Source organism: Coregonus clupeaformis, chromosome 1 (genome assembly GCF_020615455.1).
Source record: "Coregonus clupeaformis isolate EN_2021a chromosome 1, ASM2061545v1, whole genome shotgun sequence".
In the NCBI taxonomy this organism is placed as follows: domain Eukaryota; kingdom Metazoa; phylum Chordata; class Actinopteri; order Salmoniformes; family Salmonidae; genus Coregonus; species Coregonus clupeaformis.
In genome coordinates, this window is record NC_059192.1 from 43,442,363 (window position 1) to 43,457,796 (window position 15,434).

The window sequence follows — 15,434 nt, forward strand, 5'->3', positions numbered from 1 at the left end:
ACTAACCCTGATTCAGATGACCATCCTACCCATGCTAGATTACGGAGACGTAATTTATAGATTGGCAGGTAAGGGTGCTCTCGAGCGGCTAGATGTTCTTTACCATTCAGCCATCAGATTTGCCACCAATGCTCCTTATAGGACACATCACTGCACTCTATACTCCTCTGTAAACTGGTCCTCTCTGTATACCCGTCGCAAGACCCACTGGTTGACGCTTATTTACAAAACCCTCTTAGGCCTTAGGAATTTGTTCTTAACTGACTTGCCTAGTTAAATAAAGGTATATATATATATATATATATATATATATATATATATATATATATATATATACAGTGAGGGAAAAAAGTATTTGATCCCCTGCTGATTTTGTATGTTTGCCCACTGACAAAGAAATGGTCAGTCTATAATTTTAATGGTAGGTTTATTTGAACAGTGAGAGACAGAATAACAAAAAAAATTCCAGAAAAACGCATGTCAAAAATGTTATACATAGATTTGCATTTTAATGAGGGAAATAAGTATTTGACCCCCTCTCAATCAGAAAGATTTCTGGCTCCCAGGTGTCTTTTATACAGGTAACGAGCTGAGATTAGGAGCACACTCCTAAAGGGAGTGCTCCTAATCTCAGTTTGTTAACTGTATAAAAGACACCTGTCCACAGAAGCAATCAGTCAATCAGATTCCAAACTCTCCACCATGGCCAAGACCAAAGAGCTCTCCAAGGATGTCAGGGACAAGATTGTAGACCTACACAAGGCTGGAATGGGCTACAAGACCATCGCCAAGCAGCTTGGTGAGAAGGTGACAACAGTTGGTGCGATTATTCGCAAATGAAAGAAACACAAAAGTCCTGTCAATCTCCCTCGGCCTGGGGCTCCATGCAAGATCTCACCTCGTGGAGTTGCAATGATCATGAGAACGGTGAGGAATCAGCCCAGAACTACACGGGAGGATCTTGTCAATGATCTCAAGGCAGCTGGGACCATAGTCTCCAAGAAAACAATTGGTAACACAGTACGCCGTGAAGGACTGAAATCCTGCAGCGCCCGCAAGGTCCCCCTGCTCAAGAAAGCACATATACATGCCCGTCTGAAGTTTGCCAATGAACATCTGAATGATTCAGAGGAGAACTGGGTGAAAGTGTTGTGGTCAGATGAGACCAAAATCAAACTCTTTGGCATCAACTCAACTCGCCGTGTTTGGAGGAGGAATGCTGCATATGACCCCAAGAACACCATCCCCACCGTCAAACATGGAGGTGGAAACATTATGCTTTGGGGGTGTTTTTCTGCTAAGGGGACAGGACAACTTCACCGCATCAAAGGGACGATGGACGGGGCCATGTACCGTCAAATCTTGGGTGAGAACCTCCTTCCCTCAGCCAGGGCATTGAAAATGGGTCGTGGATGGGTATTCCAGCATGACAATGACCCAAAACACACGGCCAAGGCAACAAAGGAGTGGCTCAAGAAGAAGCACATTAAGGGCCTGGAGTGGCCTAGCCAGTCTCCAGACCTTAATCCCATAGAAAATCTGTGGAGGGAGCTGAAGGTTCGAGTTGCCAAACGTCAGCCTCGAAACCTTAATGACTTGGAGAAGATCTGCAAAGAGGAGTGGGACAAAATCCCTCCTGACATGTGTGCAAACCTGGTGGCCAACTACAAGAAACGTCTGACCTCTGTGATTGCCAACAAGGGTTTTGCCACCAAGTACTAAGTCATGTTTTGCAGAGGGGTCAAATACTTATTTCCCTCATTAAAATGCAAATCAATTTATAACATTTTTGACATGCGTTTTTCTGGATTTTTTTGTTGTTATTCTGTCTCTCACTGTTCAAATAAACCTCCCATTAAAATTATAGACTGATCATGTCTTTGTCAGTGGGCAAACGTACAAAATCAGCAGGGGATCAAATACTTTTTTCCCTCACTGTATATATATATATATATATATATATATATATATATATATATATATATATATATATATAATAAAACAATTAGCCAATCAGCGTTGAGCTGAGATCAACTGTTGGTTGTCCTGGTGCAGCAAAACGATCCCCAAGAGAGGCCAGTTTGGATTTGGCTTCAGACCAATCAAATCACTTCCTTTGCAAACCATCATTTTCTGAAGAACTTGTTTGTTTCTGGTCTGCTTGAGTTGATGTCCTGCAGTAGGTAGCTTGCTAAATCGGCCCTTTCCTAAGCCATGGATGGAGATGGGGATTTGGACTTGTGGTTTTGACATAGTTTTCTGTACAGGCCAATGATTATGATGGCGATTCTGATCTAACCCTACATTAATTTGTTGTGCCACTGGCCTGAGACTTTGAAGTTCAATATGTAGCCTAGCTAGCTAGCTAACTTAGCTGGTTCATTGTTGCCAATGCAAGGAAGTAGGCTAGCAAGCATTTTAGCTAGGTAGCCTCAACAAAAACTAAAAGTGTACTGTATGACAGAGCCATAGACCGTTTTGCCAACATGAAAGAGAGGAGGATGGCATTTGCATTCAACTAGTTGGGTGAGTCAAACATTTTTGTTTTACTTGTGCATGTGCACACACACAGAAATCAGTACCATTGACAGCCACATATTTAGAAACATTGATTGGACTAAATTGTTGTTGGCATCTTTGTTTGTTTTCACTGTATTAAACTAAGCATATATAGCCTTGTTGTTTTGATGATGTTTAAATGTTTCAGTTGAAATGGTGCTGGAATAGCGGTGCTCCTGTTGTCTTTGTGCTGATTTGCGGTACCTCCGTGGTTCTAATTCAGTAATGTTTGTTGTTTTGTAAACTGTCAAAAACATGAACTTGCTTGACCATGCTGCAGGTGATAACTGTTTGTATATAATATTTTCTTTGTGGCCTTCACCGGCAGATGATGCTCTCCGATTTTGTGATGAAACAAACGTATGTGTAGTTGCATTTATTCGGCCACTGTGTGACTGTTGTCTTTTTGTTGTAATGGCCTTTTGTATATCACGGTGGCGTATGAACGAATGGGTTATAGAGCAAACAACGCAATTATGACAACATAGGTTGTAATATGGCTTTTTTACTGGCTTGGCTTGGCTTGGCTTGCTCAGTGATTTTTACCCACGCACCGCTACTACTCAGAAGCAGTTCTAGTTTCCAAATCCACAGAGCTCATTTGGCGACCCTTATAGAGTGACCCATCAACTTAAATCCAATAGTTTTTTCATATTGCACATACATATTGTACCGTAGAAAATTATCTGTACGTTGTGTCGCAGTAAAAGGGGGGTCTTTTCTACTCAGGAGAACTTCAGCTTTCCAAATCCACAGAGGTTACACCGAAAGGAGCGTCGCTGCTCGTTTGTTATTCTTGCAACACTAAATGACCAAAAATATTTGGACACCTGCTTGTCGAACATCTCATTCCAAAATCATGGGCATTAATATGAAGTTGGTCCCCCCCTTTGGTGCTATAACAGCCTCCACTCTTCTGGGAAGGCTTTCCACTAGATGTTGGGCGATTAGGCCTGGCTCACAGCCAGTGTTCCAATTAATCCCAGCTTTAATTCCAAGCTAGCTGCATAGATTGTCATCAGAACTCCTTAAAATGTAAAGTAAGACAGTATACTCATTTTGAAACATCATATAACAGTTCAAAATAAATATATTTTTATTAGAAGTTTGTTGTTTCTAATTTTGAGTTTTTTTTGCAGGATTATTATTGAAATAAGAACATACTTTTCTGCTACCTGCTGTGGTTCTGAACTGATATACATTACATGACCAAAAGTATGTGCTTGTCGAACATCTCATTTCAAAATCATGGGCATTAATATGGAGTTGGTCCCCCCTTTGCTGCTATAACAGCTTTCCACTAGATGTTGGAACATTGCTGCGGGGCCATGCTTCCATTCAGCCACAAGAGCATTAGTGAGGTCAGGCACTGATGTTGAGCGATTAGGCCTGGCTCGCAGCCAGCGTTCCAATTCACCCCAAAGGTGTTCGATGGGGTTGAGGTCAGGGCTCTGTGCAGGCCAGTCAAATTCTTCCACACCGATCTCGACAAAGCATTTCTGTATGGACCTCGCTTTGTGCACGGGGGCATTGTCAAGCTGAAACAGGACCTTCCCAAAACTGTTGCCACAAAGTTGGAAGCACAGAATCGTCTAGAATGTCATTGTATGCTGTAGCGTTAAGATTTCCCTAAACTGGAACTAAGGGGCGTAGCTGAACCATGAAAAACAGCTACAGACCATTATTCCTCCTCCAAACTTTACAGTTGGCACTATGCATTGGGGCAGGTAGCATTCTCCAAACCCAAATTTGTCAGTCGGACTGCCAGATGGTGAAACATCACTCCAGAAAACACTTTTCCACTGCTTCAGATGGCAAGCTTTAAACCACTCAAGCAGACACTAGGCATTGTGATCTTAGTCTTGTGTGTGGCTGTTTAGCCATGGAAACCCATTTCATGAAGCTCCTGAAGAACAGTTATTGTGCTGACATTGCTTCTAGAGGCAGTTTGGAACTGCGTTCCCACTTCACAATAACAGCACTTACAGTTGACATTTTTACATTTTAGTCATTTGCAGACACTCTTATCCAGAGCAACTTACAGTTAGTGAGTGCATCCATTTCTTTTTTCATTCTGGCCCCCCGTGGGAATCGAACCCACAACCCTGGCGTTGCAAACGCCATGCTCTACCAACTGAGCTACACGGGACTATAGGGCAGACATTTGCCTAACTGACTTGTGTTGTAGAAACATTTGACTAGATAATTAACTCAAAAATATCTCTCAAGACATCAGAGCCTGTGAATTTAAGAATTTAGACTTTATTAAAAAAACAAAGCCGAGCCTTTTTCCAAAGAGACAAAGACTGTCCCTTTTTCGCCAAGAGCTCAATTTTATAGCCACATGTACAAACATTCCTAACTTTTTTTAGTTCGTACCACCCTCTCATTCGATCATTCTATTGGCTGCGTGCCTAGGCCCCTTCTCAAAAGCCCCTTCTTAAAAAAACTAATGTAAATGCAAACCAGATGTCTAGAACCCCATGGCCTCAGTTTAAAAACCCCTGTAAAATAACACATCATATACTTAATGTATATATTCATTATTTAAACATATATCTGGATTATAAAATATCAAACATGTTCATTCTGTTTCACCATTATCATTTCATAATACATTATAAAACATTTATCATTCATCACCCTTTCCAGCACTGAGATTATGTGCATGTGGCCATGTGTCAGGTCATAAGGTCATAAGCATAAAGAAATGCAAACACTAGCTCCATTGTTACTTCTATCTCCACAGCCATCACGTCATTGACACTCCCTAAACCAGCTGCAGGAGTTTTCATGAAAAACACATAATTATCTCTGCTCTGAATTCAACTGGCTCTCAATCCATAAACACTCCAAGGCATATAGATTTTCAATTTTACAACATATCCATGCTTATTACTAATATTATTATTTGACCTTTGACCTTTCCCTACATTTACCTTCATGATACATAAAATAACACCACATATCCCCCCTTTGGGACATTATAATATTGTCCCATCAATACAAAGATTAATCACTCATATCACAAGTATTATAACAATCAAAATAATCAATATCCATATCTAATCAATTAATTGCCATGTCAACATCACTAAGCATTAATATTATAAGTTATTCAGATCAGTCAGTCCACTTATAATTTATAATCATAATCAAATGAATTACCCAAAACACTTTAAAATGACAATTCTTAATTAGTCACCTTTGTTCCATCATTCAAGTTAAAACTCTCACCTTGGCACATATCGATACTGGCTGAATGTATATTTATATTATAATAATTCTAGCATTAACTTCCTCATAACAAGAATTACATCAGATCAGTACCCTAATGCATTGTCCAAATTACTATAAATTTAGTAGTGTATAATACCTCCTTAATCAACATACTACCTCAACTAACACTCCCTTCCTCTACCGGCACTCAATCTTCTGGCGTCTTCATTATTCTTCATTATTCATCATAGTTCATCTTGAATTACCCATAACAATGTCCCAATTCCAATGTCACACCTGAACCACCACACCTCCACCATCATCCTGTTTTGTCCATGTGCAACCCAGTATACCCAAACTAGGCCTTTGCATATACCTCTTTCCTCACATTCTTGAAAGAAAAAACAGAAAAGAAAAGGCATTTGATTGCTTTGATTTGATGTTGGATTCAGGGCAGAGGTGGGTCAGACAGGAACCTCTTCAACGCCTTTGTTGTTCCTCTTCAGCCGAGTAGAGGATTTTTGGTTTTTATTGAGGTTTACACCGTTCTGAGCCAATTGATCTCTGCAATGCATTACGACACCATCCGTTGTAACCTCAGGAAAGGACAGATCATAACAGTTCAGTTGAGTTAATTTCCAATTCAAAACATCCCTAGTAACATCATCTACATGACAAATCATTATGTTTCACATTCTCCCTTGAATTCTTCCCAAATTATATAACCCAATTGTTTTATTGTAACATTCCTATATTTTTCTCATACTCTATTTGACATTAATCTAGTGTTTCCCTTTCCTTGTTCCTATTCTAACACTTGCTTATACTTCTCTCTTCTAATAACACTTTCCCCTGGAAATCTAACACCAATACTACATCAAATTGTTTATCTAAATCTTGGACTGTTCTCCTTATGTCTATGATTCACCTGTCTCTTTCTTTCATTATCTTAAGGTCACACTACCCCATGTGACTTCCCCATACTCTTTGTGCTGGTTTCTCACACACCAATAATATTTTAACCCTTGTATTTTAATAGTGATCCCTTCCTGTATTTTTAGTTATGGTTCCTGCCTGTGCAAGAATCTACATTCTACTCCTGTCTATATCCCTTCTATGTCTTGTTCTTCTGCTCTTTATTATTATTATCAGTACTCCATTCCCCTTATTCTCAGATAACTAGTCAAGTACATAGAAATCAATGATAAGGATATCTGGTGCATCTTGGAGATCTGGAATCTCTCAATCATCAGTTCCCTCACTCTGGTACAATGGTTAAGATGATACCCAATACTCCCCTCTATCCGTACCATCGTTGGTATAACCTGGACAACGATATGTAGGTCACTTCTGTTGTTAACCTTCCCCCATCACTAGGATCTCCGGATCAGCCAAAGTCCCTCTCAATCTATCGACATCGGTCTGTGAAAAGTGTCCTTCTATCAGCCTTCTCATAGAGAAGCTCAGAGTTACTGCTGCAAAGACACAAGCACAGACACACACAAAAAACAACAATACTACCCAATGGCTGAGGTTGGAACACTCCTATAGTGGAAAACATTAATCTTAGTATCTGTCTCCACCAGTTTTACCATCATTAAGGCAGCCAACAACACCTGGTACAAGCCCCTCCCACATAGGGTCTTTCCAGCTCTTTCTTCTGTAGTCTTTTGCCATCACATAGTCTCCAGGGCACAGAAAATACTCAGATTATCCTACTCAGTTGGGCATAGTTATCTTCACCCATGAAAATAAAATCTTAAGAACATTGTTAGGTTAGGTGAGACACAGTATGCTACTCATGTCCTCTCATCCGTCAAGAGAAGCCTTGAGATTATGAAGCACACCTGCTTCCAGCTTGTTGTAGTCCACTTATCTCATAGACAGACCACCTCTACACCATGCCTCCTATCACAAAAACAAAAATGATTTAACCTATCACAAAAACAAAAATGATTTAACCTATCACAAAAACAAAAATGATTTAACCTAACCCATAACACATTATTACTACTGCTCACATCCTTAATACACCCTGCATATTTCCCCCTTGGACACATACATCACATCGTGATTCATGTGTACAAAAAACAAAACAAAACAATATTGCTTATCAAACCTAAAATAATAACTAACCTTAAAATGACAACCCTTGAGCATATCTTTACTTAACTGTATTCCATAACACTATTCAATGAATACTTCTCATTCAGGACTAACTCTCTCACTACATCCTTGTCCTGTTTAGACTCATTTATATATAGGATTTTTCCAATTTGTAAACTTCTTCACAATTATCCTTATTTTATCTAACCCCTTAATTCAGCATGCCTCTAGAATTCATAGTGCAGGTGATCAGGTCACACTATAAAGCCAGGACAGATTTCAGAGGTCATTGAAATCATTCAATTAATTGTTTCATCCTATAGTATACTACTTCTAACAACCATCAAAACCTTTCATAACTGTTGTAATTCCTTATTACAGCTCTTTTCAAAATAAATCACACATATTTACTTATCCCTCAGTAAATAAAACCCAAATTACATGTGTATGCCCCTTTAAGATATTTCACTTCCATCCTGTCAAAAAAAACCCAAATAGAAATAAAAATCCTATACAACTAACATGTAATACTAAGTAGTTTGTTTGTGGTTATTTGAACACCATATAGTAAAACAATAAACAAACAAAAATGGCCAGGCCTTATTTATTTTTGTAGCTCCCTATGACAACCTAAGAATAAAACTACTTAATTTTACTAACTAGTTCCACCCTAGCCTACAGACTTTTCTAACCTCCCAATAAAGAAATCCCCATGTTCCTGGAAGAGAAAGTATACATGTCGTTAACATATAATCATCAATCCAAAGATAGTAATTACACACCAAACATCATACATATATCCCCAGTCCTATCTCATCAACAATCATTAACCCCAGCATCGATTTTAAAATTGTTTGATACGTCGTGTCCTACTTTACCCCTAACCCTAATATTATAGGAGACTCTCATCAATTCTTAAAAGAAAACTCCCATTTAGAAGATACTAGATAATAACCCATTTTATTAAGTTAACTCCACCTTCCACTATAAACCTATAACCCCTTTTTAATAATTTAAACGTCGCAAACTGTTGCATCGATGTTTTCTTTTTTTCCCCAAATATAAACTTATTGTTTCATAATCCAAAACCCATAAAAAGATGTCTACTTAATCCATCAAGTCAACAGCAACAACTACCTCCCAAGGTTCAACGTACTATAAACAATTTATCGTTATCTGAAGTAATAAAACATCATCATAACTCACTGCTGTTTAAACAAACTATATAATGTCATAATAAAATGATCAATTATCAAATAGCGTTCCTTATTCAACTATCGAGACATGTTCTTCATTAGTTAATCGTCTCCACACAGCAATACTACCTAATAACATATTCTCATTCTCCTAAATATAAATCAATAAAACATCAAATTCACCAATATGCTATTTCAATTACTATGTTATCCTATTCGACATAGATTGGTAGGACATCTTCCCTATAATGTTATCAACGAAACCAGTAATCCACATCAATAACATCAATGTAAAAGATTTGCTTTCTGTCCCTCACTGGATTCGAACCAGGGACCCTCTGCACACATTGACAACTTTCACCATAAAAGTACCGTTACCCGGCGCTCCACCAGTGCCACACAATTAAACCATCACCCCGCCATTACAGAATGAATTACTATCCTTGCTAAGTAAGCTACAAGTAACACCAAACACTTGCTGTAGTTCACCATCATATATTTAAATAATCAATTTATCACAATCCAATGTATCTATAGACATATCCCACTATTGCCATTTGTTTAATCTAGCAAAACCTTATTCAATGACTACCACGTACTCTCCTCTCCATACATTAAACATTTTAGCAGATGCTCTTTTTCCAAACGACTCTCCATTCGTGAGCTCATACCTTTCTATACTTATACTACCCCCCTTGGGAATCGAACACCCAACCCTGGCGTTGCAAGCACCGTGCTCTACCAACTGAGCTACAGCGGACCACAGATGAGCGTATAGTGCCCTTTTCTGATAATGTTATAATTGTAGCCTATTGCATTACTTTTGTTTAAAACATAAGTTTGTTTATTCAACAAATCCACAACCCACTATAACTTGATGCTATTCCCTCAGCATAAAAGCCAAAGCTCCTTGCATCCCCTAGTTCACGTAATGAAAATACATTATCATTCTACAATTCACCAACTATTCGCATACACCACTGGTGACGCAAACCATAGAATAAAATAATAACAATTAGAATTTTGTCAAATAGATGTTTTCCATTCAACTATTCAAACTTTCTTTAAATAACTATTTCAGCTCGATACAGTCAAACAAGTATGACTCTCTTTTTACCGGAAACTAATTCATGGCATTAGTAAAATCTATTCACATCCCAACAATAGCTAAACTATACTTAGAAAACCTAGACTCTGTTCAGCGATGCAGAATCCATGCTTTATCGAAATGACAAGTTAATCCTCTTTTATTCCAATGATAATAGTCGGTAGTTTTAGTATCTGGCACATACTACACTTTTTCAGAAAATAGCTTTGAAGGACACAGATCTCACACGCTCAACGTAATCAACTTAGCAGTCAACAAGTCAAACCCCACATTCATTGATTTGGAAACAGATTTAACAACCAACCAATTTAATTATATATCTGCTTCTGAAATAATATATAGTTTATTATTATGTGAATTCTACCACATGTCCTATGTACTCTCTCCCATTTCCACATCCGTCTACGTGTTTGAACAAGTCAACACCTATAATTTTATTATTTTACGTAGTCAATTTATCATAATACTGCATTACCTCTAAAGTTTCTAAATATATCGTCCGAAACATACCCTAACAGATGTATCAAAATACAATGCATAGACGTCATATGACCACACCAATAAACGTGACCTGTTCCTCCAACAGGATTTATTCTACCCCTCCTGGTAACGTGAATTTTCTACACTCAGTTGGTCAATGAATATCCACGCACCATTTATTCTTCTCTTTCCTAAGTGAGATTGGGCACCCCCTTTCTCCATCAGACAGAAGCTTCAAACAACCTCAAATAGATTTCCTTTCCTTACAGAAAGGCTATCTACTTGCAGGATTTAATATTATATTCTCACTCACACAGATGAGCAGCCACTTGTGCCCAAATGAATCAGACAGTTGAATGACTCACAGCCGCACAAGCAACCCATTCACCATACGAGATGAGCAGACCTACTCTATATATAACACTTTATCAAAATTTGGAAGCCCTTGTAGCTATTTAACCCGTTCACCTACTCAGGATGACCTAACTTTTTTACCTGATAGACCCTACATAATATTGACATCATCACAACACAGGATGATTCACTACTTACCCGTACAGACCTCTAACAAAGAATTTATCATCAGAGGCGGTATCCGTAAGTAATCTTGTCTGTTCAGGCCAATGGAATGCTAATTTATAGCCCCCCAAAGCGGTATCCACAAGATTTCTATTTATACTACACTTTCCTAAGTGACCTGTCAATTCTGCCCTAATTTTTTCTGTTACACTTCCTCAACACAGAAAAAGAAGCGGTATTACCCAGGATTTCTGCCTACCTATGCAGTCCTCAAGACGATTAACGTCTAAAGCGGTATCTGCAGGACTTAACATGTTATTGTCTGATCGCTCAACCAGCCGTACAACCACCCGTCTCGAAATGACCCAGACAAAGCAATCAGCAAGATGAATCAACTGAATCAACTGAATCAAATGAATCAAATCAATTGAACAGACGGTTCAGACAAACAACAGCGACATGTATTCTTAAATTCAAAAGCTCCTAGTGTCTAACTTTCTGGTTCTTAAATTTGGAGAGACCTACTTGGTATTTCTTTAGATGTTGCCGAGCCCCGGATCGGACCACACAAACGTTATACTATTTTAGTAAGAACTTCTTACCTTTTTAAAAGCGGCCGCTTTTGTTTGTATGGTCCGTCCAAGCCGTTTCACAACTGCAAATACATACCGTCACTGATCCCTATCAAGTCCCTTCGTGGTCGCCAATTATGTTGTAGAAACATTTGACTAGATAATTAACTCAAAAATATCTCTCAAGACATCAGAGCCTGTGAATTTAAGAATTTAGACTTTATTAAAAAAACAAAGCGAGCCTTTTTCCAAAGAGACAAAGACTGTCCCTTTTTCGCCAAGAGCTCAATTTTATAGCCACATGTACAAACATTCCTAACTTTTTTTAGTTCGTACCACCCTCTCATTCGATCATTCTATTGGCTGCGTGCCTAGGCCCCTTCTCAAAAGCCCCTTCTTAAAAAACTAATGTAAATGCAAACCAGATGTCTAGAACCCCATGGCCTCAGTTTAAAAACCCCTGTAAAATAACACATCATATACTTAATGTATATATTCATTATTTAAACATATATCTGGATTATAAAATATCAAACATGTTCATTCTGTTTCACCATTATCATTTCATAATACATTATAAAACATTTATCATTCATCACCCTTTCCAGCACTGAGATTATGTGCATGTGGCCATGTGTCAGGTCATAAGGTCATAAGCATAAAGAAATGCAAACACTAGCTCCATTGTTACTTCTATCTCCACAGCCATCACGTCATTGACACTCCCTAAACCAGCTGCAGGAGTTTTCATGAAAAACACATAATTATCTCTGCTCTGAATTCAACTGGCTCTCAATCCATAAACACTCCAAGGCATATAGATTTTCAATTTTACAACATATCCATGCTTATTACTAATATTATTATTTGACCTTTGACCTTTCCCTACATTTACCTTCATGATACATAAAATAACACCACACTTGTTGGAAAGGTGACATCCTATGACGTGCCACGTTGAAAGTCACTGAGCTCTTCATGGCTGTGTGCTCAATTTTATACACCTGTCAGCAACGGTGTGTCTGAAATAGCCGAATCCACAAATTTGAAGAGGTGTCCACATACTTTTGTATATAGTATAAATTCAAGTCCCCTGTAGCTCAGTTGGTAGAGCATGGTGCTTGCAACGCCAGGGTTGTGGGTTCGTTTCCCACGGGGGGGCCAGTATGAAAATGTATTCACTAACTGTAAGTTGCTCTGGATAAGAGCGTCTGCTAAATGACTAAAATGTAGATGTCTTACTTATTCTTGCTGGCGGAATGGAGGTGTTTCATACTAGTGAAATAGCCTATTTCTCTATAGACCTAGGCATAGACCCCTTCAATTCCCTCTTAAAACCCGGAACATTCGGTTGTTGGGGGGCATGCGCCTGCCGACTGACTGATCTACACAAAAACTTTGCATCATAAATTAACTACTCATTATCTGTAGATCAGTCAGTCACAATTACCCATGATACATTACGGTTTAGAGCTTCTCGAACACGGCCGGGGACTCGTCAGAGGCTAGGAAAGGAGTGGCTTGATACAAATAGGTTGATTAATCGACTTTCTGATCTAAACATGACACATCAATGATAACCATACTTGTCCACATGTTGTATGTGTTGTTACTTCCAAATAATAGTATTTAATTTTAGTAAATATCCCTGACATCAAATAAATCACACAATTCATGATCGAGTACGTCACTCTCTGGCGTCGATTGCATTTGTCTATTACAACATGGCGCAGTAAAGAGCGAAGGTTTTTCTGAGTGTTGTCTATCCGAAGTATGCTGCAATGTTTTAGCAGACTGGCCCAGTTAACTAGACAGCTTATGATTGCGGGGAATAGTTTGTAATTTTATCAACGTTTTAGGTGAGTGTTAAATGTCAGATACTATCCACTTTAAAAACCCGTATGTAATGAACATATATTTACCAGCTAACGTTAACTGTAACGTTAGTAGGTGGCCGTTTTAGCTAACGTTACGGAATGACCGTAGCTAGCTAACGTGAGCTAGCTTAGGGGCTGACTAGTTAAGCATTAGCGGCTAGCTACGTTTACAGGTAGCAAGTAGCAGATCAACTTTGATAGCTAGCTAGCTAACCAACCAAGGACACGTATAGTTATGCACTTCATTTGTAACCAGCCAGTCTAGCTAGCTTCCGGATGCACCTAGCAACAACTACGCGTAAAACATAGCTAATTTAGTTAGCTAGCTCTCAAGGCAGACTAGCCAGCTAACGGTAATGAGGTTAGCTAGCTAATCTCTGGCGGTTCCCTGCTATCCAGTTGCGGCTAGCTAACTTGCAAACTTAAACCAGCCTAGTAAAAATACACTGTCGTGCTGTGAACATTTGTATATATTCGAGGGGGGGGGTAAATAATTGTTTTTTTTTTATCTAGCTAGGAAACATGTAGCTAGCTAACATATCTATAAAAAAATATCGCCTAGTCAGACTAGTATTACTGTTCCAGGTGTAGCCGGCAGCCGATAGTGGGCGCTAGATCTGCACTATCATCTAGGTTTGACGTGCCCAGACGGTAATACACTTGCCATTAAAGCTAGTTAAGGAGGAAAAGTATGCCTTTGCAGCGTGATTGGAGGACGCTTTATGTACGAGCTGGTCCACGGCAATAGTGTTCAACTGCAGCCTGCAATTCGGGGCGTTCCTGCATCTGCTGGAACACCCTCCACTCGAGCATCCCATTGGTTCCTTCATGAACACCCCACCCCGACAATCCCATTTGTTCCTGCATGAACGTCAGCTGTCGAGCACTACATCTTCATGCTTGCTACACTTTTGAATGTGGGTCAAAAGGGAAATGAAAGTATTATCTGAGTTTTCGCCCCCGCCTGCTGTGTACCGGAATCCTCTTTTGATAGCTAGTGCCTGCCGAACACCTGCCCTCACCGTTGTTAACAGAAAATTGTGCCCATCAGGCGGGGGCGAAGGACACTATCGGTCACCCCCTCCTCCCGCTATTACAGCAGGCGGGAGGCTGGAGCGACTCTGTGCTAGCTAAATAGATAATTAGCCAGCTTGTTAGCTAGCACACGATGTCCCCCACCTGCTATGTAACGGAGAAACCCGTGCCAAACAGGCAGGGACCAAGGGCACGGTCTACCGGCCGCCTCCGCTAGCACAGCAGGCGGGAGGCTGGGGTGGCAATGTGTGCAAACTTGCTTGCTAGTTAACGACACCCTGTGCTAGTTAGCTAGAACCCTGAAATGCCCCCGCCTCCTGTGTAGCAGGGGATAAAAAATAGTGCCCGACAGGCGGGGGCCAAGGACACCGCCTACCGCTAGCTACTCTGGTACACAGCAGGCGGGAGGCGGGGGCGACACCGTGTGTTAGTTAGCTAGCTAGCACACGGTGTCACCCCCTCCTGCTGTGTACCAGAGTCCTCTTTAGGACTAGCTGGCTAAGCTAGCACTCAGTGTCCTTCGCTCCCGCTTGCTGAACACCTGCCCTCGCCGTCATTAACAGAACTGTGGGAAAACCGTGCCCGACAGGTGGGGGCGAAGGACACTACCGGTGTGTACTAGCTATAGCTAGCTACCGTTGTCGCCCCAGCCTCTTGTTCTTCTGTGGCGTTTATCGGCGGTTGGCATCCAATGTTATGGTGCATTACTGCCTCCTACCTATGTTCTGGAGTCATAGCATAAAAATGGACCAATAGAAGTATA

The 15,434-nt window shown here is 39.9% G+C and overlaps 1 protein-coding gene across 6 annotated transcripts in view; it reads left to right on the plus strand.

The window, feature by feature from the left end:
• ide (insulin-degrading enzyme) overlaps positions 1-15,434 on the plus strand; it is a 73,582-nt gene that overhangs the window by 3,860 nt on the left and 54,288 nt on the right. The window contains exon 1 of one of the 6 annotated variants that reach the window (XM_041879774.1): positions 13,489-13,618. The exons of 4 other annotated variants lie outside the window; for them this stretch is intronic. Coding sequence is in view for 1 of the 2 variants with exons in the window: in XM_041879767.2 (XP_041735701.1) it covers positions 14,552-14,553 (2 nt within the window). In the remaining variant the exon portion in view is untranslated. Of the gene's footprint in view, positions 1-13,488; positions 13,619-13,834; positions 14,554-15,434 lie in introns of those variants that run through there. One more of the 6 variants, XM_041879767.2, reaches the window with a different exon arrangement.